The 26,494-nt window shown below is 39.8% G+C and overlaps 1 protein-coding gene across 2 annotated transcripts in view; it reads right to left on the bottom strand.

Moving 5' to 3' along the window:
• Window positions 1-26,279, bottom strand: part of LOC128688717 (uncharacterized) — a 278,982-nt gene extending 252,703 nt beyond the window's left edge. The window contains exons 1-2 of one of the 2 annotated variants that reach the window (XM_070087603.1): window positions 24,524-26,279; window positions 17,688-17,810 (exon numbers count right to left, since the gene is read on the bottom strand). In XM_070087603.1, the coding sequence (XP_069943704.1) occupies window positions 17,688-17,810; window positions 24,524-24,704 (304 nt within the window). In that variant the 5' untranslated portion in view covers window positions 24,705-26,279. The remainder of the gene's footprint in view (window positions 1-17,687; window positions 17,811-24,523) is intronic. The other variant, XM_070087601.1, reaches the window with a different exon arrangement.
• Between the last annotated feature and the right edge of the window lie 215 nt (window positions 26,280-26,494).

The raw sequence follows: 26,494 nt of genomic DNA, 5'->3' as shown, positions 1-26,494 counted from the left end.
TCCAGTGCAAGATTCAGACTTCATCTTAGGGGTCATGGTGAAATTTATTGTCCAGTTAGTACAGTTAATACAGTATGATGCTGCTGATAGGGCAGGGTTACTCAAACTGATGCTGCCTGCATGACGCATTGACGCCACGAGTATTGTCAAATATTGTGCAGTGGTGTGCATCAGCCGGCCCAGCCCAGCTGCCAGATGCACGGTCATAAGTCGAGTGGACGTATGTCGAGCAGGTCGTAAGTCGGATGGTAGGTGTATTTGTATGGCATAAAAAAATAAACATTATTAATACAGCATGATTTATCTCACACTTTTGAGCTGAGTGTAGCTCTTTCTACCTTCACTTGCACACTAATGTTCATTTGTTGTGGATGCTGGATACTTTATCAGTACGTACTTTGAGTTCAAATTATCAGTCTCTTGTTATGGCTGCAATGCTGACTCCCTGTCTCCTCCATAGATACCTCAATGGCCAGGATTTTCTTTTTCTTGGGCCCCAAGATTTGTGGCAGGCCTTACTGTTTATCTAGGATTTTTGAGGATAATGGCTAGTTGATCTGCTTAGCGCACCAGCTGTGTGACTACTGTGCCACCTGCCTTAACTGCCCCTTGTCAAACAGAGTTAACTCGTTCATAAGAGTGGATTCCCATGAGTGATCAGTGTGTAATAAATTCTTGTTTCTTCTTTGTGGGTCTTCTGCAGATACTTTCCTCGTGTTCCAGGCTTGAAACAACCTTCTCCTACATCGGCAAGGTTGGTGCTTGTTAAAATGTTGTGTGCCTGTACCTCCCTGTTCACTAAGGAAGTCCTCCGTATCTTTTGCCTTCAGCTGCATGACAATGGTACATTAACGTAACATGCACATTCACAATATGTAAATATGGAATAAAATAAATATTGCAGCCTCATAGTAACCCCCCCTGAATGTGTCATTAGAAGACCTCCCTCAATATGGTTTTCTGGTTTATACAAACACTGTTGTTTCTTGGTACAGTGGAACCTCTACTTGCGAGCGCATCCACGTGCGAGTTTTTCCAAATACGAACAGTCGATGGGTCGATTTTTTGTTTCCATACATGACCAAAATTTCCATAACCGAGCAGACCTCAAGGCAGGTTCCTTGACGCTGGTGAGGGGCTCTTGCTCTTGATCTAGGGAATTGTATCTCATTTGTTTGTTGGACAATCTTATTAAAACTTGGGCAATATATGATGGAAAGATGCTTCTTAACGTACACCAAAAATGAAAGAAATCTAAGCATAAATAATGGAGTTCACTTCTCAGCAATTAGCCACCCCTTAGCAGTATTTTTGCATGGTTTTCATCACTGTATTCTCTTTTTTTGGTCTCATTTGATAGAATGGAAGATATATTTATTTATTTATTAATTTGAACATGATACAGAGAAGTACAAGGAATACAATTTTTAAAGTGCAGCATGCCAGAGCCCCTTGTATGCAGAGCATTATGGGCAGGCTTAAAATTAATTTAATATTAACTAAGCAATGATATATTCAGTGGTACAAAAATTATTGTAAAACAGATAACAATTTAGTACAAATGAGTATTACAAAGACAGGTCATATGGTCATTTACTGTGCTGCTGTGTAATCAGTAGAATGGAGTATTCTGTTAGGTAATGAAGTTAAATAGTAACAAAGTTTGATTGGGTCACAGGTTGACATTTATGAGATACAATAATGAGATACATATATGAGATACAATTTATGAGATATGATTATTCAGGATTTATTTAATTGTGGGTGAGTAAGTGATTTTTGAGAAGAGACTTGAATTTATAAACAGACAGTGTTTCTTTTATATTCACCTAAAGAATTCCAGATTTTGATTGCTTTCATGACAAAAAGTACCTTGAAATTGAGCTCAACACAGGAGAAATGTTCGACTGTTTTGGCAATATTCAAGAGTAAACAGTCGTGAATGGGTTGAAATTATTTATACAATTATTGCAAGAAGGCATTACAGTAAATCTTATATTTTTTGTGTGAATAAAAATTACAAATTATTTATATTGTTATAATAATAAGAAATTTTAATGAAAATAAGAAAAAATTTTGGAGTGAGTTAAACAAGTTAAGAAAGCCTAGGGAAAGTATGGATTTGTTAGTTAAAAACAGAGTAGGGGAGTTAGTAGATGGGGAGATGGAGGTATTAGGTAGATGGCGAGAATATTTTGAGGAACTTTTAAATGTTAAGGAAGAAACAGAGGCGGTAATTTCATGCACTGGTCAGGGAGGTATACCATCTTTTAGGAGTGAAGAAGAGCAGAATGTAAGTGTGGTGGAGGTACGTGAGGCATTATGTAGAATGAAAAGGGGTAAAGCAGCTGGAACTGATGGGATCATGGCAGAAATGTTAAAAGCAGGGGGAGATATAGTGTTGGAGTGGTTGGTACTTTTGTTTAATAAATGTATGAAAGAGGGGAAGGTACCTAGGGATTGGCGGAGAGCATGTATAGTCCCTTTATATAAAAGGAAAGGGGACAAAAGAGATTGTAAAAATTATAGAGGAATAAGTTTACTGAGTATACAAGGAAAAGTGTACGGTAGGGTTATAATTGAAAGAATTAGAGGTAAGACAGAATGTAGGATTGCAGATGAGCAAGGAGGTTTCAGAGTGGGTATGGGATGTGTAGATCAAGTGTTTACATTGAAGCATATATGTGAACAGTATTTAGATAAAGGTAGGGAAGTTTTTATTGCATTTGTGGATTTAGAAAGGCATATGATAGAGTGGTTAGAGGAGCAATGTGGCAGATGTTGCAAGTATATGGAATAGGTGGTAAGTTATTAAATGCTGTAAAGAGTTTTTATGAGGATAGTGAGGCTCAGGTTAGGGTGTGTAGAAGAGAGGGAGACTACTTCCCGGTAAAAGTAGGCCTTAGACAGGGATGTGTAATGTCACCATGGTTGTTTAATATATTTATAGATGGGGTTGTAAAGGAAGTAAATGCTAGGGTGTTCAGGAGAGGGGTGAGATTAAATTTTGGGGAATCAAATTCAAAATGGGAATTGACACAGTTACTTTTTGTGATGATACTGTGCTTATGGAAGATTCTAAAGAAAAATTGCAAAGGGTAGTGGATGAGTTTGGGATTGTGTGTAAAGGTAGAAAGTTGAAAGTGAACACTGAAAAGAGTAAGGTGATGAGGGTAACAAATGATTTAGATAAAGAAAAATTGGATATCAAATTGGGGAGGAGTATGGAAGAAGTGAATGTTTTCAGATACTTGGGAGTTGACGTGTCGGCGGATGGATTTATGAAGGATGAGGTTAATCATAGAATTGATGAGGAAAAAAAGGTGAGTGGTGCGTTGAGGTATATGTGGAGTCAAAAAACGTTATCTATGGAGGCAAAGAAGGGAATGTATGAAAGTATAGTAGTACCAACACTCTTATATGGGTGTGAAGCTTGGGTGGTAAATGCAGCAGCGAGGAGACAGTTGGAGGCAGTGGAGATGTCCTGTTTAAAGGCAATGTGTGGTGTAAATATTATGCAGAAAATTCGGAGTGTGGAAATTAGGAAAAGGTGTGGAGTTAATAAAAGTATTAGTCAGAGGGCAGAAGAGGGGTTGTTGAGGTGGTTTGGTCATTTAGAGAGAATGGATCAAAGTAGAATGACATGGAAAGCATATAAATCTATAGGGGAAGGAAGGCTGGGTAGGGGTCATCCTCGAAAGGGTTGGAGAGAGGGGGTAAAGGAGGATTTGTAGGTGAGGGGCTTGGACTTCCAGCAAGCGTGCGTGAACGTGTTAGATAGGAGTGAATGGAGACGAATGGTACTTGGGACCTGACGATCTGTTGGAGTGTGAGCAGGGTAATATTTAGCGAAGGGATTCAGGGAAACCGGTTATTTTCATATAGTCGGACTTGAGTCCTGGAAATGGGAAGTACAATGCCTGCACTTGAAAGGAGGGGTTTGGGATATTGGCAGTTTGGAGGGATATGTTGTGTATCTGTATATGTATATGCTTCTAAACTGTTGTATTCTGAGCACCTCTGCAAAAACAGTTAAAAGTTCCTCAAAATATTCTCGCCATCTACCTAATACCTCCATCTCCCCATCTACTAACTCCCCTACTCTGTTTTTAAGTGACAAATCCATACTTTCCCTAGGCTTTCTTAACTTGTTTAACTCACTCCAAAATTTTTTCTTATTTTCATTAAAATTTCTTGACAGTGCCTCTCCCACTCTATCATCTGCTCTCCTTTTGCACTCTCTCACCACTCTCTTTGCCTTTCTTTTACTCTCCATATACTCTGCTCTTCTTATAACACTTCTGTTTTGTAAAAACCTCTCATAAGCTACCTTTTTCTCTTTTATCACACCCTTTACTTCATCATTCCACCAATCACTCCTCTTTCCTCCTGCCCCCACCCTCCTATAACCACAAACTTCTGCCCCACATTCTAATACTGCATTTTTAAAACTATTCCAACCCTCTTCAACCCCCCCACTACTCATCTTTGCACTAGCCCACCTTTCTGCCAATAGTCATTTATATCTCACCCTAACTTCCTCCTCCCTTAGTTTATACACTTTCACCTCCCTCTTACTTGTTGTTGCCACCTTCCTCTTTTCCCGTCTACCTCTTACTCTAACTGTAGCTACAACTAAATAATGATCCGATATATCAGTTGCCGCTCTATAAACATGTACATCCTGGAGCCTACCCATCAACCTTTTATCCACCAATACATAATCTAATAAACTACTTTCATTACATGCTACATCATACCTTGTATATTTATTTATCCTCTTTTTCATAAAATATGTATTACTTATTACCAAATCTCTTTCTACACATAGCTCAATTAAAGGCTCCCCATTTACATTTACCCCTGGCACCCCAAATTTACCTACTACTCCCTCTATAACATTTTTACCCACTTTGGCATTGAAATCCCCTACCACCATTACTCTCACACTTGATTCAAAACTCCCCACGCATTCACTCAACATTTCCCAAAATCTCTCTCTCTCCTCTACACTTCTCTCTTCTCCAGGTGCATACACGCTTATTATAACCCACTTTTCACATCCAATCTTTATTTTACTCCACATAATCCTTGAATTAATACATTTATAGTCCCTCTTTTCCTGCCATAGCTTATCCTTCAACATTATTGCTACTCCTTCTTTAGCTCTAACTCTATTTGAAACCCCTGACCTAATCCCATTTATTCCTCTCCATTGAAACTCTCCCACCCCCTTCAGCTTTGTTTCACTTAAAGCCAGGACATCCAGCTTCTTCTCATTCATAACATCCACAATCATCTCTTTCTTATCATTTGCACAACATCCACGCACATTCAGACTTCCCACTTTGACAATTTTCTTCTTCTTATTCTTTTTAGTAATCTTTACAGGAAAAGGGGTTACTAGCCCATTGTTCCCGGCATTTTAATTGACTTTTACAACACGCATGGCTTACGGAGGAAAGATTCTTATTCCACTTCCCCATGGATATAAAAGGAAAAGTAATAAGACCAAGAACTATTAAGATAAAATCAAAGAAAACTCAGATGAGTGTGTATAAATAAATGTGTACATGTATGTGTAGTGTGACCTAAGTATAAGTAGAAGTAGCAAGACATACCTGTAATCTTGCATATTTATGAGACAGACAAGACATCAGCAATCCTACCATCATGTAAAACAATTACAGGATTTTGTTTTGTACTCACTTGGCAAGACGGTAGTACCTCCCTGGGTGGTTGCTGTCTACCAACCTACTACAATATATATTTGACAATATATATTTTATTTTCAACACATCAGTCGTCTCCCACTGTCTTTGCTGAGGCACTCAGATATGACAGTTTAGATATCACTCCAAACAGTCAATATCCCAAACCCCTCCTTTAAAGTGCAACCATTGTACTTCTCACCTCCAGGACTCAAGTCCGTCTAACTAGTTTCCCTGAATTATTTTTTATTTTATTAACACATCGGCCGATTCCCACCAAGGCAGGGTGGCCCGAAAAAGAAAAACTTTCATCATTCAATCCATCACTGTCTTGCCGGAGGGTTTCTTTACACTGCAGTTATAAAACTGCAACAGTAACACCCCTCCTTCAGAGTGCAGGCACTGTACTTCCCATCTACAGGACTCAAGTCCGGCCTGCTGGTTTCCCTGAATCCCTTCATAAATGTTACTTTGTTCACACTCCAACAGCACGTCAAGTATTAAAAACCATTTGTTTCCATTCACTCCTATCAAATATGCTCATGCTTGCTTGCTGGGAGTCCAAGCCCCTTGTACACAAAACCGCATTACCCCCTCCCTCCAACCTTTCCTCGACTGACCCCTACCCCGCCTTCCCTCCACTACAGATTTATACACTCTTGAAGTCATTCTGTTTCATTCCATTCTCTCTACATGTCCAAACCACCTTAGTAACCCCTACTCACCACTCTGGATAATAGTTTTGGTAATCCCGCACCTCCTCCTAATTTCCAAACTACGAATTCTCTGCATTAATATATATTCACACCACATTGCCCTCAGCCATGACATCTCCACTGCCTCCAGCCTTCTCCTCATTGTAACATTCACCACCCTGTTCACACTCCAATAGATCATCAGGTCCCAAAAACCATTCATCAACATTCACTCCTATCTAGCATGCTCACACATGAATGCTGCATGTCCAAGCCCCCTTACACACAAAACCTCTCTTACCCCTCCCCCTTCTATCCTTTCCTAGGATGACCCCTACCCCTCCTCCATTCCACTACAGATTTATGCACCCTCCAAGTCTTCCTATTTTGCCCCATCCTTTAAAAATGACATAGGAATATTATTTTTATTAATATATTACAATTTTAGGTTAGTAGACAGCAACTACCCAGAGAGGTACAGTCAAACCTTGGTTTTTGTATGCCCTAGTTTTCATATGATTCGGTTTTCGATAACTTTTTTCGTTGAAATTTTGTTCCAGTTTTCATACATCCACTCGGTTTTCGTACAGTTGAAAATGGTCTGAACCAAACTCGTCTGCTTGCCTGCATGACTCAGCCACTCATTTCTCGGAATTGAGCGCCCACACAAAGCATCCCATGCGTTCGTGACTCAGTCTGCCTTTGTTTCTCGTTGAGTGAGCATCACCCCACGCGTTCATCCAAAACATTTCGTAAAAATCAATTGTTTCTTGTGCTTGTTTATTGAGTATGACTGCTAAGTAAGCCACAATGGGGCCAAAGAAAGTTCCGAGTGCTGTTGAGAAATGGTTTACCAGCTAAGGTTAAAGATTAAATATAGAGGGAACTTAGCTTGGTAAGACAGCTCATCGCCTGCACAGCCGCCCCTGCAGGTGAGGTCTTGAGAAGCCGTAACCACTTCGCAAAGGGCTGAAATGGAAATGTCTTAATAATACATGTAAATTATCCCTAGGGGGTATTATGTCAGCATATATCAGACACTGACTGCTGACAAAACTTATGTGTGTGGACTCAAAGGTCTGCTTCTCACCGGGTTTAATGATAAGTTACTAATTTGTAACTACTCAACTGCGCAGTCAATCATACTCATTACGAATTAGTACACTTACTTGGGTATATGTATCTGACCCGTAGTTATGCCCGGATATCCAATGTCTTGATTGAAGAATAGTGTTCTTTGAAGAATGTCACATTACACTCTGTTGGATCGCAACACTCATTGTTACACTGTTCATCAATAATTGTTCACACCATAATGTCACAAAAGAAGCTAATCACACTTCTCCGTAAGTGTTGAGATTCTTTTTGTGCAAAACGTGCGGAACAGTGTTCTTTGTTGGTTATTCCAGCATGTCAATGTCTCTCTCTCTCAGTAAAGTCAAAAGTAATCTGACCTCACAGCCTCCTATGCCGCTGCAATGCCCCTAGAACATAAGGGAAAAGCTGACCTAGTACTTTTTGCTTCCTTGCCAAACTTCCTCCATGAAGCAAAGCAGAATGCTTGATTCTTGCTGTCTTAAGCATAGACAACAATGTACACTATCTTTACCATGGTAATATAACAGGAGCAGGATTTTCCTTAATTGTCCTGCTAAGGTAAGAGATGTACTGTCTCTCATAACTAAACTACAGTGGACCCCCGGTTAACGATATTTTTTCACTCCAGAAGTATGTTCAGGTGCCAGTACTGACCGAATTTGTTCCCATAAGGAATATTGTGAAGTAGATTAGTCCATTTCAGACCCCCAAACATACACGTACAAACGCACTTACATAAATACACTTACATAATTGGTCGCATTCGGAGGTGATCGTTATGCGGGGGTCCACTGTATTTGCAACATCGGATTCTTGCAAGGAGTGGCGGTCATTTGACGTCACATACTTGTACTGCATCTGGGATCAATTACTTGCTGTAGTAGTAAACAAGATGCTTGCCCCTTCTGAGAGGGCTGGGCTCCTCAGGGCTGAAAGGGGGTGAAAGGGGCTGAATACCCCCCTCCTGGAGAAAATTTCTCCACACTGGGGGGTGGCGGAGGTTCGCTGCAGGTGAACTATTCATCATGCAACATATGGGAATCTTTATTCAGGAAACGTTTCACCACACAGTGGCTTCATCAGTCCAATACAAAGTAGAAAGGCCTAAGGAGAGGAGGAGTTTGAGGTAATCAGTCCCTCAGCCTGGAGTCGATGTGTTCAGTCCATCAATCTTGTAGAATGCACAGCATAGGGCTGTAGACGTCGCTTATATACTGTAGTGAGGTGAAGCGAAGCAGGAGAAGGTGGGGTCATAGTGGTACCATCCACTAGTCGAAGTAGGTCTTCGTCCAAAGGTTGGACAAGTATTTTAGAATTCTTTGTAACAAGATCCCATGATGCTGCAGTGTCTGACAGTTGTGATGAATGGTTTGAAAAACCGACAAGTTGAAGATTGAGACACTTATGCAACATATGTTGCATAACTTGTCGGTTTTTCAAACCATTCATCACAACTGTTAGACACTGCAGCATCATGGGATCTTGTTACAAAGAATTCTTCAACACTTGTCCAACCTTTGGACGAAGACCTACTTTGACTAGTGGATGGTACCACTATGACCCCACCTCCTCCTGCTTCGCTTCACCTCACTACAGTATATAAGCGACGTCTATGGCCCTATGCTGTGCATTCTACAAGATTGATGGACTGAACACATCGACTCCAGGCTGAGGGACTGATTACCTCAAACTCCTCCTCTCCTTACACCTTTCTACTTTGTATTGGACTGATGAAGCCACTTTGTGGCGAAACGTTTCCTGAATAAAGATTCCCATATGTTGCATAAGTGTCTCAATCTTCAACTTGTCGGTTTTTCAAACCATTCATCACAACTATTCATCACTTAACGTTAATTTGATTTTCTCACTTGCCACGACTGCTGCTTGCCTTTTCTGAACAGCTTTAGTCTGTGTGGTTTCTGGAGAATCACTAATTTTGTTTTCAACACTGTAATTCTAACGGCACTAGTTTATTTATTGTCCGCTTATTCACTACACCTTTGCTTAAAACATCAACTGTCCTTATTATTCCATTTGCATCAGGATATATGGTCACAATTTTTCCAACAATGTTCACTATCTTTACCATGGTAATATAGTAGGAGCAGGATTTTCCTTAATTGTCCTGCTAAGGTAAGAGATGGACTGTCTCTCATAACTAAACTACATATGTATTTGCAACATCAGATTCTTGCAAGGAGTGGCGGTCGCTTGACCACGTCACATACTTGTACTGCATTTGGGATCAATTACTTGCTGTAGCAGTAAACAAGATGCTTGCCCCTTCTGAGAGGGCTGGGCCCCTCAGGGCTGAAAGGGGCTGAAGGGGGCTGAATACCCCCCTCCTGGAGAAAATTTCTCCACAAGTGCCAGCCTTTTCATGAAGAAGGTGAAAAACACGATAGAATTCAAGAAAGAACGCATAGTAAAGTATGAAAGTGGAGTACACATGGCCAATCTCACCAGGATGTATGGGAAGTCTGTATCAACGATCAGTTCCATCCTGGCAAAGAAAAAAGAAATCAAGGAAACTGATGTTGCGAAAGGGGTAAATGTGCTAACAAAACAGAGATCACAAACAATCGAAGATGTTGAGAAGTTGTTGTTGGTGTGGATCAACAAAAAACAGTTAGTGGAAGATAGTGTTTTGGAGGTGATAATTTGTGAAAAGGCATAGCAGGTGCATGCAGATCTTGCAAAGAAAATGCCTGGAACGAGTGCTGCTGTTAGTGAATTTAAGGCTAGCAGAGGCTGGTTTGACAAATTCAAGAAGTGAACTGGCATACACAGTGTGGTAAGGCATGGCAAAGCTGCAAGTTCGAACAAACGTAGGGCCGAAGAATTCAATGATGAATTCAAGGAGTACATAGAGGCTGAAGGATTCTTCCCCCAACAAGTCTTCAATTGTGACGAAACAGGCCTCTTTTGGAAGAAAATGCGAAAGAGGACCTACGTCACACAGGAAAAGGCACTGCCAGGACAAAAGCCTATGAAGGATAGGCTAACTCTCTTGTTCTGTGGTAATGCTAGTGGAGATTTCAAAGTGAAGCCTTTACTAGTGTCACCCTGAAAATTCTCAAGTGTTCAAAAAAAAAAAACAATGTCATCAAGAGTAAATTATGTGTGATGTGGAAGGCTAACAATAAAGCATGGGTCACAAAGCAAATTTTCATTGAGTGGGTCAATGAAGTGTTTGGCCCGAGTGTGAAGAAATACCACCTGAAAAATCAATTGCCATTCAAGTGCCTCCTGGTATTGGACAATGCTCTTGTTCATCCTCCAGGCTTGGAAGACCAATTGTTGGAGGAGTTTAGTTTCATCACAATTAAGTTCTTGCCCCCTAATACCACACCTTTCATCCAGCCCATGGACCAGCAGGTCATTTCAAATTTCAAAAAACTCTACACCAAAGCACTGTTTCAAAGGTGTTTTGAAGTGACCTCAAACACCGAATTGACTCTAAGAGAGTTCTAGAGGAATCACTTCAGTATCCTCAATTGCATAAGCCTTATAGATAAGACTTGGAAGGGAGTGGCGTCCAGGACGATGAACTCTGCTTGGAGAAAATTGTGGCCAGAATGTGTCCTCGAGAAGGATTTTGAAGGGTCTGAGGCTGACCCTGACAGCCCTACGCCTGTTACGGAATCTACTGCATCTTTGGGGAAGTCCATCGGGTTATATGTGAGTGGCCAGGATGTGGAAGATTGGTGGACGACCACAGGGAAGAGCTAACCATTGAAGAGCTGCAAGACCTTCAGCTGAGGAAATTGCTTCAGAGGAGGAGGAAGAGAGAGGGGAGAATGTGCCTTCTTCAGTGATTAACCCTTTGAGGGTCCGTCCCGTAGATCTACGGCCTTACGTTCAGGGTCCAAACCGTAGATCTACGTCATGAGCTCAGCTCACTCTGATAAACTGTGAGTGGTACATTTGGGCCTAGACATGAGAGAATACATCTATGTGGTATGTCTGCACCACATAAAACAGATCCTGCAGCACGCTGTGTATAATGAGAGAAAAAACTGAAATCATGATTTTTCGATTAAAACAGCGACTTTGCAGTGTTTTTTTGTATGTTTTTTATAGTTCTATTTGTGATTTCTTGGTCTCATTTGATAGAATGGAAGACATATTACAGAAATAGAGATGATTTTGATTGGTTTTCGCATTGGAAATGGCTTGAAACTAAGCTCAAAGTAGCAGAAATGTTAAATTTTTGCCGATATTCAAGAGTAAACAAACGACCTCACACGTCTAATACACGCCAGCTGGTGGGTCTAATATGCATTCACAAATATGGTGATGATATTTATACAATTATTACAGTATTGCATAACAGTAAATCTTCTATTTTTTGGTGTGAATAAAAATTCAATATGTGAATAAAAAATCAAAATGGAATTTATTTGTAAAGCCTCAAAACGTAACTAATGAACAGAGGAAATGTTAGTTTAGTTCCAGGAATACCTACATTGTTTATTCTGGACCCTATTTTGAAATTGGAATATTTTGAACTTTGTGTTAAATTGGCCAAATTAACAATTTCTGATCACTTTAATTTGTAGTTGAAACAGTTGACTTGGCGATTTCTTGTGCTCAATCGATAGAATAGAAGTAATACTAGTGAAATAGCTAAGAATTTGGTTGACTGGAATAATGTAATTGGCCTAAAATGGGAGTCAAAGTCGGCAAAATCGCCGATTCGTAAATATCGCTGACACATCAAAATTCACGAGAGCATAATTTCGTCAATTTTCCATCAAATTTCATACTTTTTTTTTATTACCTTCACAAAAAGATTCTCTACCATTTCATAAGAAAAAATAACAAATTTTTTTTTTGAAAATTCTTGGACACTGGGGCACCACTTCAGATTTGGGCCTTGGACCCTGAAGGGGTTAAGGACATGTGTGCAAAGTGGAATGACTTGCAGTTTTGTGGGGAACTATCTCTCTAACAAAGCTGGTGCAAGCCATGTCTGCAACATTCTCAATGACAATGCCTTGTCCCATTTTAGGCAAATCTTGAAGAGATGCCAGAAACAGACCTCTCTGAACAGATTTTTTTGTGTGACAGGAGTCCAGTGACTCAAGCTGGTCCTAGTGCCAATCAAAGACAAAGAAGGGAAGCAACCCCGGATAGGGCCTTGATACCTGAATTCCTTATAGACGGAGATTCCCCTTCCAAACAATAACCTCTCCTCCTCCCTCTCCCCTCCTCGCCATCTTCCATACACCAACAAGAGTCTTTAATAAAGGTAAAAGTGAAGTGAAATGTTCATTTACCCATTTCATTAGTCATTTATATTTATTTCTCATTGTTTTCTGTACGTAAAACTATACATACTTATTCTCTATAAAATGTATTTTTTGTTAATATTTTTGGTTGTCTGGAATGGATTAATGGATTTACATTATTTCTTGTGGGAAATATTGCTTCAGTTTTCGTACGATTTTGTTTTCGTCAGTCTTTTTTGAATGGTAAGATATACCCGTTCCTGTTATCTTGTATGTTTATGAGACAGAAAGAGACAACAGCAGCACACTTAAATATATATGTAAGAAGATAAGAGCAACAGCATGGTATATAAATTAGCTATATATTTAAAGTTCAGTCAAATAAGTTCTAAAGCACATTTTTTTACACTGACATTCAAAATAATAACTCAGATTCTAGATGCAGTGACTACTGCAAGGATCAAAGCTCAGTACAGTATATTGTAGCATCAGTGCACTTATGGAGAAGAATTTGTAATTACAAATAGAGATGAGGTGAACAATTTAATTACAGGTTGACCACTAATCCAGCATCATTAGGACCTGAAGGGTGCTGGAGTGGAGATTTTGCCGGATTACAGAGTGGTTAGGTTAGAATACACTTAACCCAATGGCGATATTTACGCATCAGCGATTTCACCCACTTTATGCCCTATTTTTGGCCCATTCTATTGTTCCAGTTTACCAAACTCATAACTATTTCGCTAGTAGTCCTTCTAGTCTGTCGATTAAATACAAGAAACCGCCCATTTACCTATTTCAGCTACCCAATAAAGAGGTCAGAAATTGGTTATTTGGCCAATTTTACACAAATTTCAAGAGATGGCAATTTCAAAATAGGATCAAGAATAAACATTCCAGACATTCCTGGCACTAAAATAACATTTTCTCTGCTCATTAGCCATGTCTCCAGGCCCCTCTTATATTACTCTTGCTTTCTATTTTGAATTTTTATTCACACAAAACACAGAAGATTTACTGTTATGCAGACTACTGCATTATTGTAATAATTGTATAAATAATTCAAACCCATTCATAACAGCATATTAGACTGCCCAGTTGGACACATATTGGACATCTAACTCTTGAACATCGGCAAAAATCTAACATGAACATCGGCAAAAAGTGAACATTTCTGCTACTTTGAGCTCAATTTAAAGGTACTTCCCAACGTGAAACCAATCAAAATCATATCCATTTCTGTTATATATCTTCCATTCTATCAAATAAGATAAAAAACAGGAATGCAACCATAAAAACCATACAAAAATACACTGCAAAGTTGCTGTTTTATACCAAAAACATGGTTGCAGTTTTTTGTCATTATGCACTGTGTGCTGCAGGATTTTTTTATATAGTGCACACTTACCACACAGACCTATTCTCTCATATGTAGGCCCAAATTTACTGGTCACAGCTTATCTGAGTGAGCTGAGCTCATGGCAACCAATAGTGGCTTCAAAGCCACCTTATCTTCTATGGACAATGTACGGTGTATGTGCTTTACACAACGAAAAACTACCTTTATTTGTTGGAACCATGGCTAGAACTAAAAGTGAGCAGGTTATAACAATAAAGGGAGAAAAAGAAATTGGAATGACTTATGCAGCAATAGTGCCACCAAACAATAGTAGAAGCAGGTTGGTGAAGCAACCCTAGACATTTGAAATTACGCCAGCCGAAATTAGTGCCGGATTACTGATGGAACCAGATTACTGATGCTGGATTAGTGACGGCTGACCTGTACAATGCTTAGGCATGCACTGCCTGTTTTAGTTTTATATTAACCCTTTCAGGGTCCGTCCCGTAGATCTACGGCTGGTAGGTGAGTGTCCAAACCGTAGATCTACGCCAAAATTCTAGCGCCGTCAAATTTAGCACGAAAGCGCTCATAGGCCTACATATGAGAGAATGGGTCTGCGCCGTGGGTGTGCGCCATAAACAAAAAATCTAGGCGCCTGCATAGCATTGTGGGAACGCCGGCTCAGTCACCCTTGTTCACCATGCCTCGTCGCAAGTCAGCTCTCACTCCCCGGAAAATTGGGACTCTCCTCTTCCTGTCTGATAGTTCTGACACTGATGGAAGTGGAAATGAAGACGAATTCTACGGCTTTGATAAGTTAGTGACCGAAAATAATGACCAGGATATCGATAATAGTGCAGAAAACCCCGACGATCCTCGACCTTCTACCTCTGGTGTGGGCACTCGTGACTCACCGTCGGGTGTTCCTAAACGTAAGAGAAAACTAATATTTTCCCGTGGCCTGGCCTCTGACTTCAGTAATGACGATGATTCTGACGTGGATTGTGATTTTATTGCGCTCGACGATCATTCGAGTAGTGACAGTGAGGAAACATATTCACCAGTGAAGCGTCGGTATGTCCGCCGCCGCATGTGCTCGGGTAGTGTACCCTATGCTGTGCCCAGGGGATGGAGTACATCCCGCAGTACATCCCGGAGTACATCCCGTGGCCCTACACCCGTTTTAGGTAGTGATAGTGAGGATGATGTGGCTACACTTGGCATGGATGGGCCAGAGACATCAGTGGATGGTGTTAGTGGGGCTGGTGGTGGTAGTGGCACCGCCATGCGTGACTCGCTGTGCCACGCGGGAACCCACGCTGCTGACTCGTCAGTTCAAGGACAAAGCGGAGCGTCACCCACCAGCCCGCCACAACCACCCGTACAACCAGCCTATGATGTCCAGTATCCACCAGCAAACCGTATCTGGGATTGGCAGCAAAATCCCAATTTTGTTCCCAGCCCTCACCACTTTGATGACTCGCAAAGTGGAATTCTACCTACCTGTCCCCTTGGAACCACGGCCAATGAACTGGAATTCTTTGAATTATTCTTTGACCAGCCATTGATGGAAATTATTGTCAGGGAAAGTAATAAGTATTTTCAGTACACCATGGCAAATACGATCTTATCACCACAGTCAAGACTACACAGGTGGAAAGAGACGACTGTTGCAGAAATGTATTTGCTTTTTGCAACAATAATGCTTATGCCTCACGTCTATAAGCATAATATAAAAGCATACTGGTCCACAGATCGGCTAATTTGTACCCCATCCTTCAGTGAAATAATACCAGTGAACAGGTTTATCTTACTGTTACGTATGTTGCACTTCTCTGACAAAACCAGGCCTGACAGAAGTGACAGGTTATACAAGATTAGAAATGTTTTCATGTATCTCAAACAAAAGTTCAGGATATACTTTTATCCATTCAAGAATCTTGTAATTGACGAGTCTTTGATTTTGTTCAAAGGTAGACTGTCATTCAAGCAGTATATACCGAGCAAGAGGAACCGCTTTGGTATAAAATTGTTTGTACTCTGTGATTGTGACAGTGGCCTGGTGTTGGATATTGTTGTATACACGGGTAGTAAAACATTGAAAGATACCAAGATGTTATTGGGTATATCAGGTGACGTAGTGAGAAACATGATGGCACCTTATCTTGGTAAGGGCCATACATTATATACCGATAACTGGTACACAAGCCCATTACTCAGTGATTTCGTGCGAGTGAACAAGACAGATGTGTGTGGCACAGTGCGTTCTAATCGTAAACATATGCCCAGGCTCAACGCAGGTGTTCGTGGTGATGACGTGCAGGTGTTTACTGCCAATGACATCATGGCATTACGGTGGCATGACAAACGAGATGTCACATTGTTGACAACCATTCACCGTAATGAAATGCAAGACAGTGGCAAAGTTGATCGAGTGACCAATGAACGTATTCGAAAACCAGTGACAGTGATTGATTATACACAAAACATGCGCTTGGTTGACAAGTGTGACATGCAGATTGGTTTTGTTGACTGTGTTCGTAAGAGTTACAAGTGGTACATGAAACTTTTCTTCCATCTCATGGACATTTCAATGCTGAATGCATATAATATGTACCAAATAAAGACTGGTAACAGACCACCGTATGGTGAATTTTGTTTGTCTGTTGTCAGACAACTCATAATGAAGTACCAGGCAACAACACCTGCAATACAACATGGTCCTCGAATTCATCACAATATACCCAAGCGTTTGAGGAAAGAAGGTGATCATTTCATAATACAGCTTCCTTCAACTCAAAAGAAATTTGCTCAGAAGAGATGCATTGTCTGTGCACAAACAAAACGATGGCAACAAAGACGCAAAGACACTCGGTTTATGTGTGAGGAATGTAAGGTGCCTCTGTGCATGGTGCCTTGTTTCAAGGAGTTCCACAAGCTCCAGCAGTTCTAAAACCATGTCCAGTGATTGTAAATATGTAAATATATGATAGAACATTAGTATTATACAATATTTGTGCATGTTTATTGTAATAAACAACAGTGGTAAACAATAATATGATAATAACTTTAGTGCAGTTATTGTGTTCAATACAGTGAGTTTATATATATACATTATATACAGTATTGGTCTCTCAGGCCCCAAATGTTAGTAGGAATAGAAAAAAAATGGAAAAGAAAAGAAAAAACAACTAAAACAACAAAATAATATAATACGCGTATGTGGAATTCGTCGATGTTGCCGCCACCACATCATTTTCTACAAACTTCTTGGCACTGTATCTCGGTAAGTACTGATTAGATTCTAATTTTTTTTGTTTTATTACCTTCACAAAAATATGCTCTTTAATTCTGTAAGAAAAAATAATTTTTTTTTTTTTCAAAATTTCTTGGACACTGGTGCGTGACTTCAGATTTTGGCCTTGGACCCTGAAAGGGTTAAGTAAGACTGCTGCAATTGTTCAATTCCTCTAGCAAGTTATTTCACATCTTTGATCTTTAAATTTGCAAAGAATTTCTGTAAATATTAGGTTAGTGTGAAGAAAGTAAAAACTATAAATAAGAGTACAGTAGTACTAAAAACACTAAAGAAACCATTATTTTATACCTATATGAGAGGAACCATATAGAATGACTGCATTACTAAGTGTCTTGTGGAAGAACTCTTGGATCACATTTTTAACACACTCCTTATATATGCAGTCGGTGGATTTTCCAAATGAGACACCATCTGAAAATGTAAACATCAATTACAAGATATCACAAAGGTAAAAAAAAAAAAAAGACAGAGCTCAATCTGTCAAAAATTAAGAAGCAAAACCTAGAAATTGAACTAACACCCCCACCCCAGCCTTCCACAACAAACTCAGAAATATAATTTCATATACAGTAGAACCCCGGCTTACGAATTTAATCCATTTCGTGATCTCGTTCGTATCCTGATTTGTTCATATGCTGATTCAATTTTCCTCATTTACATGAATTGAAATGCAATTAATCTGTTCCAGCCTCTCAGGAAGCATGAGAAAATAATGCTAATATCAACTTTACAGCTTAGTTATCTATCACAAGTCATCTAATATGACATAATAAGCAATATTAATAACACAGAAACATGATCTATACTCTAGAATGAATAAAATAGGCCATAATATGGCAAGTGATGATGACACCGGCAGTGGCAGAAAGTGTCCGCCGTTTACTCTCCTACTCTAGTATCTTCCCAGTCCATAACCCCACACCTAGCTTGTGTTTATCTATGATTAGTGGTAAGGTTGGTCCATATGTAGCCACAGGCGTGGTGAAGACATGATCACTGTAGCCACAGTGGTGGTGGCGGCCAGCTGCCTCACTCTATGCTGCTGCCTTCTTCGTTTCTCTAACTTTTTTTATAGTTTCTAATCGTTTCCTGAGCTTCTTGCTGATTGTACGCGAATACTGTCTCTTTGGGCGAGGCATTGTGTAAGAAATTTGTACAATAAAATTTTTATTATTAGCAGTAGTAGTAGTAGTACATATGTATTATTATAATTATTATTATTAGAATGTATGTATTATTAAAATTATTAATACATATGTATTATTATTATTATTATTATTAATTTAGGGAACTGGAGCACATATCCAGTTCCCTAGATCAAGAGCCCATCACCACGTACATATTAATAATAATAGTTATTATAACAATAATAATAATAATAATAATAATAATAATAATACAGAGGACCCCCACCTTACGATATTAATCCGTTCCTGAGAGCTCATCGTACGCTGAAATTATCGTAAGGTGAATTAATTTTCCCCATAAGAAATAATGGGAATCAAATTAATCCGTTCCTGACACCCCAAAGTATGAAAAAAAAAAAATTTTACCACATGAAATATTAATTTTAATAAACACAAACTGACACTTACCTTTATTGAAGATCTGGTGATGACTGATGGGATGGGAGGAGGGGAGAGTGTGGAAGTTGTTAATGTTTACAAGGGGAATCCCCTTCCATTAGGACTTTAGGTAGCACGTCCTTTTCCGGGGTTATTTCCCTTCTTCTTTTAATGCCACTAGGACCAGTTTGAGAGTCACTGGACCTCTGCCACACAACATATCTGTCCATAGAGGCCTGTACCTCCCACCCTTTATGATTTGTCTAAAGTGGTTCACAACATTGTCATTGTAATAGTCACCAGCACGGCTTGCAATAGCTGTGTGAGGGTGATTTTCATCCATAAAGGTTTGCACTTCAAGCCACATTGCACACATTTCCTTAATCTTTGAAGTAGGCAACTTCTTCAATTTCTCTCTCCCCTCCTCCGAAGCAGTTTCCTCAGGTGTGGCCTCTTGCTGCTGAAGATGATCTTGCAGCTCATCAGTGGTTAGATCTTCATTGTCCTCCTCCACCAACTCTTCCACATCATCCCCACTAACCTCCAACTCCAAGGACTTCCCCAATGCCACAATTTATTCCACAACTGGCATACGCTTCTCAGGGTTAGCCTCAAATCCTTCAAAATCCCTTTTGTCTACACATTCTGGCCACAGTTTCTTCCAAGCAGAGTTAAAGGTCCTCTTAGTCACTCCCTCCCAAGCCTTACCTATAAGGTTTATACAACTGAGGATATTAAAGTGATCTTTCCAAAACTCTCTTAGAGTCAATCGAGTGTCTGAGGTCACTACAAAGCACTTTTGAAACACAGCTTTAGTGTAGAGTTTTTTGAAGTTTGAAATGACCTGCTGGTCCATGGGCTGCAGGATAGGAATGGTATTAGGAGGAAAAAACTTGACCTTAATGAAGCTCATGTCCCCAGAAAGACGCTCTGCCAAGTCTGAAGGATGACCAGGAGCACTGTCTAATACCAGGAGGCACTTAAGGTCCAATTTATTTTCCAGGAGGTAATTTTTCACAGTGGGGGCAAATGCATGGTGTAACCAGTCATAGAAAAAGTCCCTAGTGACCCATGCCTTAGTGTTTGCCCTCCACAGCACACACAATTAGCCTTGAGGACATTGTTTCTCCTGAACACTCTGGGAGTTTCAGAGTGATACACCAGTAAAGGCTTCACTTTGCAATCACCACTAGCATTGGCACACATCAACAGAGTAAGCCTGTCTTTCATAGGCTTATGTCCTGGGAGTGTCTTTTCCTCCTGAGTAATGTAGGTCCTGTTTGGCATTTTCTTCCAAAACAGGCCTGTTTCGTCACAATTAAACACTTGTTCAGGTTTCAGTCCTTCACTGTCTATGTACTCCTTGAATTCCTTCACATATTTTTCTGCCGCCTTTTGGTCCGAACTGGCAGCCTCACCATGCCATATCACACTATGTATGCCACTACGATTCTTAAATCTCTCAAACCAACCTTTGCTGGCCTTAAATTCACTCACATCACCACTAGTTGCAGGCATTTTTCTAATTAAATCGTCATGCAACTTCCTAGTCTTTTCACATATGATCACTTGAGAGATGCTATCTCCTGCTGTTTTTTGTTTATCCATACCAATAACAGTCTCTCAACATCTTCAAGTACTTGCGATCTCTTATTCGAAAACAAAGTTGCACCTTTTGCAAGAACAGCTTCCTTGATTGCCATTTTGTTGGCCACGATAGTAGTGATGGTTGATTGGGGTTTGGCATACGACCTGGCCAGCTCCGAGACACGCACTCCACTTTCGTACTAATTACCTCTTTCTTCATTTCCATAGTAATTTTCACCTTTTTTACCGCACGGTTGGCACTAGAAGCTTTCTTGGGGCCCATGGTGACTTATTTTGCAGGTACAATCACTAAAAACACTATGAAAATATGAAATGTTCCGATTGCATGGGTGGATGCGACCGCACTGGCTGGCTTGTAAACACTGGCACCCACGGGGCAGCTGAGGCGCGCTCAGACCACACATGGGATGCGTCTCGGACGAATTGCGTGAGGTGAGTTTTTAGCGTGAGGTGAGGCAAATTTTTGCATTCAAATGTATCGAATGGTGGATTTAACGTAACGTGATGCCAACGTAAGGTGGGGGTCCACTGTAATAATAATAATAATAATAATAATAATAATAATAAAAGTAAGGAGAAACTTCAAAAGACTGCCGGTAGTTGGCACCACCATCAGCAAAACATTGGTAACCACTACTAGTACACTTTTCACCTGTCTAGACTTAGTAGTCTATTAGTATTAGGTTAAGTCTGCCCGAAATGCCTCAGCATGATAGTGGCTTTCTTTGCTCCAATCATATTATGATATGTAAACACATACTGTAACCTTTGCAAAGAAATAAATATTTTGTTTATTTAACCCGTAAATGGTCCAAGCAGATCTACGTTCACATGTGTAGTCCTACAAAAGTAGATCTACGTTTTTTTTACATATTTTCAAATATAACAAAAAAAAAGTAGATCAAAGTTTTTTTACACATTTTCAAATGTAAAAAAACAAAAAGAAGATCTACTATTTTTACATACTTTCAAATGTTGAAAAAACGTATATATACGTTTGGACCATTTACGGGTTAAGGAACCTCCCTTGAGCGGGAAGTTCGAATCCTGAAATTTTGTTCGTATCCAGAAGCAAAAAATCGACCAAACAACGGTTCATATCCTGAAAAATTTGCATGGAGGGGCTTTCGTAAGCCGAGGTTCCACTGTAGTTCCCAAAATATTTACTCTTCATATAAAATAAAAAATAAAATAAAGAATATTTATGACTCAAAAGTATTATCATTATTATAACAGAGGTAAACCCAAAAGGGTCATACAGCACCTGGGGAATAGGATGCCTGTGACAAGCAAGGTTCCACAGGTGTCAGTCCTAAGGCCAGTGCTGTTTCTGGTATATGTGAATGACATGACGGAAGAAATAGACGCTGCAGATGATGTCAAGTTAATGAGGTGAATTCAATCAGAGCAGGACCAAGCAGAACTACAAAGGGATCTGGACAGGCTACAGGCCTGGTCCAGCAAATAGCTCCTGGAGTTCAACCCCGCCAAGTGCAAAGTCATGAAGATCGGGGAAAGGCAAAGAAGACTGCTGACAGAATAGAGTCTAGGGGGCCAAAGACTACAAAACTCACTCAAGGAAAAAGATCTTGGGGTGAGTATAACACTGAACACATCTGAGGTGCACATCAAAAAAATAACTGCTGCAGCATATGGGCAACTAGCAAACCTAAGAATAGCATTCCAACATCTCAGTAAGGAATCGTTCAGCATTCTGTACACCGTGTAGATCAGGCCCATATTGGAGTATGCAGCACAAGTTTGGAACCCACACCTGGCCAAGCACATCAAGAAATGAGAGAAAGTGCAATAGTTTGCAATGAGACTAGTCCTGGAGTTAACCCTTTCAGGGTCCCCAGGCCCTCTCAGAGACTTGTTCTCAGGGTTGCCCAAATTTCAAAACAAAAAATTATTTTTTCTTATGAAAAGATAGAATCTTTTCCCGATCATAATGACACCAAAAGTATGAAAGTTGATGGAAAACTTACGGAATTATGCTCTTGCGAAGTTAGTGGTCTCGATGATGTTTACGCATCGGCGATTTTGCCCACTTTGAGCCTTAGTTTTGGCCAATTCCAGTGTACTAGTCGACAAAATTCATAACTATTTTGCTAGAACTCCATTTTTTCTATCGAATGAGTGCAAGAAACCACCCATTTACCAATTTCAACTATCCAATACAGTGGTTAGAATTTAACAATTTTGCCAATTTCACACAAATTTCAAAAGATGCCAATTTCCAAATAGGGTCCAGAATAAACACGAAAGACATTCCTGGCACTAAAATAACATTTCCTCTGTTCATTAGTCATGTCCCCATGCCCCTCTTACATTCTTTTGCTTTCCACTTTGAATTTTTATTCTCATAAAAAATAGAAGATTTACTGTTATGCAGACTACTGCATTAGTGTAGAAATGGTATAAATAATATCGGCACACTTGTGAAAGAATATTAGACTCACCAGTTGACGTGTATTGGACGCTTAGCATGATTTGTTTACTTTTGAACTTTGGTAAAAATTGAACATTTCTGCTATTTGAACTCAACTTCAAGATACTTTTCATTGTAAAACCAGTCAAAATCATCTCAATTTCTGTAATATGTCTTCCATTCTATAAAATGAGACCAGGAAAACTAGAATACAAAAACACGTTCAAAGTTTTTTTTTTCTCATTACGCACTGTGTGCTGCAGGATTTTTTTTATACTGAGCACACTGACCACATAGACCCATTCTTTCATATGTAGGCCTACAAGCTTTCACTAGATTTGAGGGCGCTAGAATTTAGGTGTACTAGTACATCAAAAACCCTGAAAGGGTTAAGGGGCATGTCCTACAAGGAGAGGTTAAGGGAAATTGACCTGACCACACTAGAGGACAGGAGGGACAAGGGGGGACATAATAACAACATATAAAATACTGAGAGGAATCAACAAGGTGGACACGAATAGGATGTTTCAGAGATGGGACACACCAACAAGGGGTCACAATTGGAAGATGAATACTCAGATGAGTCACAGGGATGTTAGTAAGTATTTCTTCAGTCACAGAGTTGTCATTAAGTGGAATAGTCTGGAAAGGGAGGTAGTGGAGGCAGGATCCATACATAGCTTTAAGAAGAGGTATGATAAAGCTCATGAAGCTGGGAGTGACCTAGTAGTGACCAGTGAAGAGGCAGGGCCAGGAGCTATGACTCAACCCCTGCAACCACAATTAGGCGAGATTTAATTCACTGGATCAAGAGCAATTCACCAGCATTGAGACGCCTCCCTTGAAGGGAGTATGTCATGACTACAGCAACTTTAAAATATCATATGAAGAGCTCTCCAAAAAATGACTAAATATGAGTGCTGTATTATACTTAAGAGATTAATAAGATTCTGTATAATCCTAAAAAATTACACCATATTAATAATGAAGAACAATTAGTTTCAAACATTTGCTACAAGGGTGTAATATCATCCAAAAACTGTAACACATAGTGCACAGTACCAAGGAACTGTGTCTGCCAGAAGTTGAAACCTGTTCACATAATAAATAATAATAATAAATAACAATTTGATAAATAATAAAATATATTAATATTATTTTTTAAACATATTAGGCATCTCCTACTGGGGTAGGGTGATCCCCAAAAAAGAAGAAAATATTAAATAAATATAGCAATCACCCTACCTTGGTGGAAGACAGCCGGTATGTTAAAAAAACAATAAAGTGCTAGCAATCGACACCTGCATGAAAAAAAAATGGCTGCACATGGGAGGTTATCATCCATAGTTAGATTGCAACAAGGTACACTTCCTTCGTCATGCCTAGTTCTGTGAAGTGTTTCTTTACTTTTTGTGCTCAATGTGTATTGAGGCCTTCCATGCCAAGTTTCAGCAATGACCCTTGTTCAGGATTTGCATATAGAATTAAGAAAATGGTTCACATGCCCCCAGAAAACTTACCAAATGTAAAAATTCCCCCAATGGAGTCACCAGAAACAGGATCTACCTGGGTGATAGTTTGTTTTGTAACTTGCTTCCAATGCATCTGACTTTCTATGTAGGGGCCTGTATCCATAAATACATACACCTTTGAATTAACATAACAGCCTTCCATCTTCTCATACCTTTCTGTGAAGGACATTGCTCTTACATATGATGTTGGATTCTGCAAAAGATATTAAGTGTATATACAAGAACACAGAACACTATACTCAAATATAAACCCTCCTCTCAAACTCCTACTTGCTAACTACAACAGAACACAACCATAAAACGAGACACAAATCACTCTTTGATATCCCTTGTGTCCATCTCTCCCTATGCAAAAATGCTATGCACACCAAGGGCCTGAAGATCTGGAATGCATTACCAGAACACACTAATGGACCCCTGTCTGCAAATCAATTTAAGGCCCTACTTAGAAATCTCATCACCCAAAATTAACCAGAAAAGCTCAACTTAATGCCTACCATTTACTCAAAAGCAACACAAAAAGTACCAATGATGTCTCCATTTCAATACTGAATACTGTGCTGAAGATTGCTCAACCATGTAGTCATTACTTCAAAAACTGAACGTTCAAATTTCATTGTTCTGAATACTAAATTGTAATACATTGGACCCTCCATCATTGGCCGTAATCTGTTCCAGAAGGCCGGCCTAAAACCGAAATGGCCTATAACCCAAATAATTATTCCCATAAGAACTGATATAAATACAGTTAACCTGTTCCAGACACCCAAAAATATTCACAAAAAATACATTTTTTGAGATTAATTATAGTTTTACATACACAAAATAATAAAAACTAAATAAAATAAATACATGAACAATTAATCAGTATTACATACCTTTATTGAAGACTGTTGTTGGCTTATGGAAGAGAGGGAGGAGGAAAGAGGGAGGAAAGTTTATTGTTTGGAAGGGGAATCCCCCTCCATAAGGACTTCAAGTATCAAAGCCCTATCTGGGGTTACTTCCCTTCTTTGTCTTTTAATGCCACTAAGACCAGCTTGAGGAGAGTCAATGGACCTCTGTCGCACAAAATATCTGTCCTTATCTGCAGATGAACCTTGTTGCAGCTTGGTCAGGGTGATATTTCTCAGCAAAAGCTTGCATCCTAGTCCACATTGCACAAATCTCCTTAATCTCTGAAGAAGGCACCTCCTTCACTCCCTCTTCCTCCTTCTCTGAAGCAAGTTCCTGAGCAGTGGTCTGTTGCTGTTCCAGATGAAGCTCAGTGGTTAGCTCTTCCCTGTGGTCCTCCACCAACTCTTCCACATCCTCACCACTAACCTCCAACCCCATGGACTTGCCCAGAGATACAATGGATTCCACAACAGGCATAGGGTCCTCAGGGTCAGCCCCAGAACCTTCAGAATCCCTCTTTTAGAAACGACCTGCTGGTTCATGGGCTAGCTGAGAGGAGTGGTGTTAGGAGGCAAGAACTTCCCTGTGATGAAATGGAATTCCACAGACAATAGGTCTACTAAGTTTGGAGGATGAACAGGAGCACTGTCCGGTACCAGGAGGCATTTGAGTGACAATTTATGTTCCAGTAGGTATATTTTCACACTCGGCCCAAACACATCATTCACCCACTCTGAAAATTTGCCTTGTTACCCATGCAATGTTAGCCCTCCCCATCACACACAATTTACTCTTGAAAACATTGTGTTTCTTGAACACTCTGGGATTTTCAGAGTGATACACCAGTAGGGCCTTAACTTTGAAATCCCTAGTAGCATTAGCACAAAACAAAAGAGTAGGCCAGTCTTTCATAGGCTTGTGTCCAGGCAGGGCCTTTTCCTCCTGCATCTTCTTTGGCATTTTCTTCCAAAACAGGCCTGTTTTGTCACAACTAAACACTTGTTGGGTGGGGAATCCTTTAGCCTCTACATACCCCTTGAAATCTTGCACAAATTTTTCAGC

Source organism: Cherax quadricarinatus, chromosome 2, assembly GCF_038502225.1.
Source record: "Cherax quadricarinatus isolate ZL_2023a chromosome 2, ASM3850222v1, whole genome shotgun sequence".
Classification (NCBI taxonomy): Eukaryota; Metazoa; Arthropoda; class Malacostraca; order Decapoda; family Parastacidae; genus Cherax; species Cherax quadricarinatus.
This window is presented reverse-complemented; position numbering and strand designations above follow the sequence as displayed.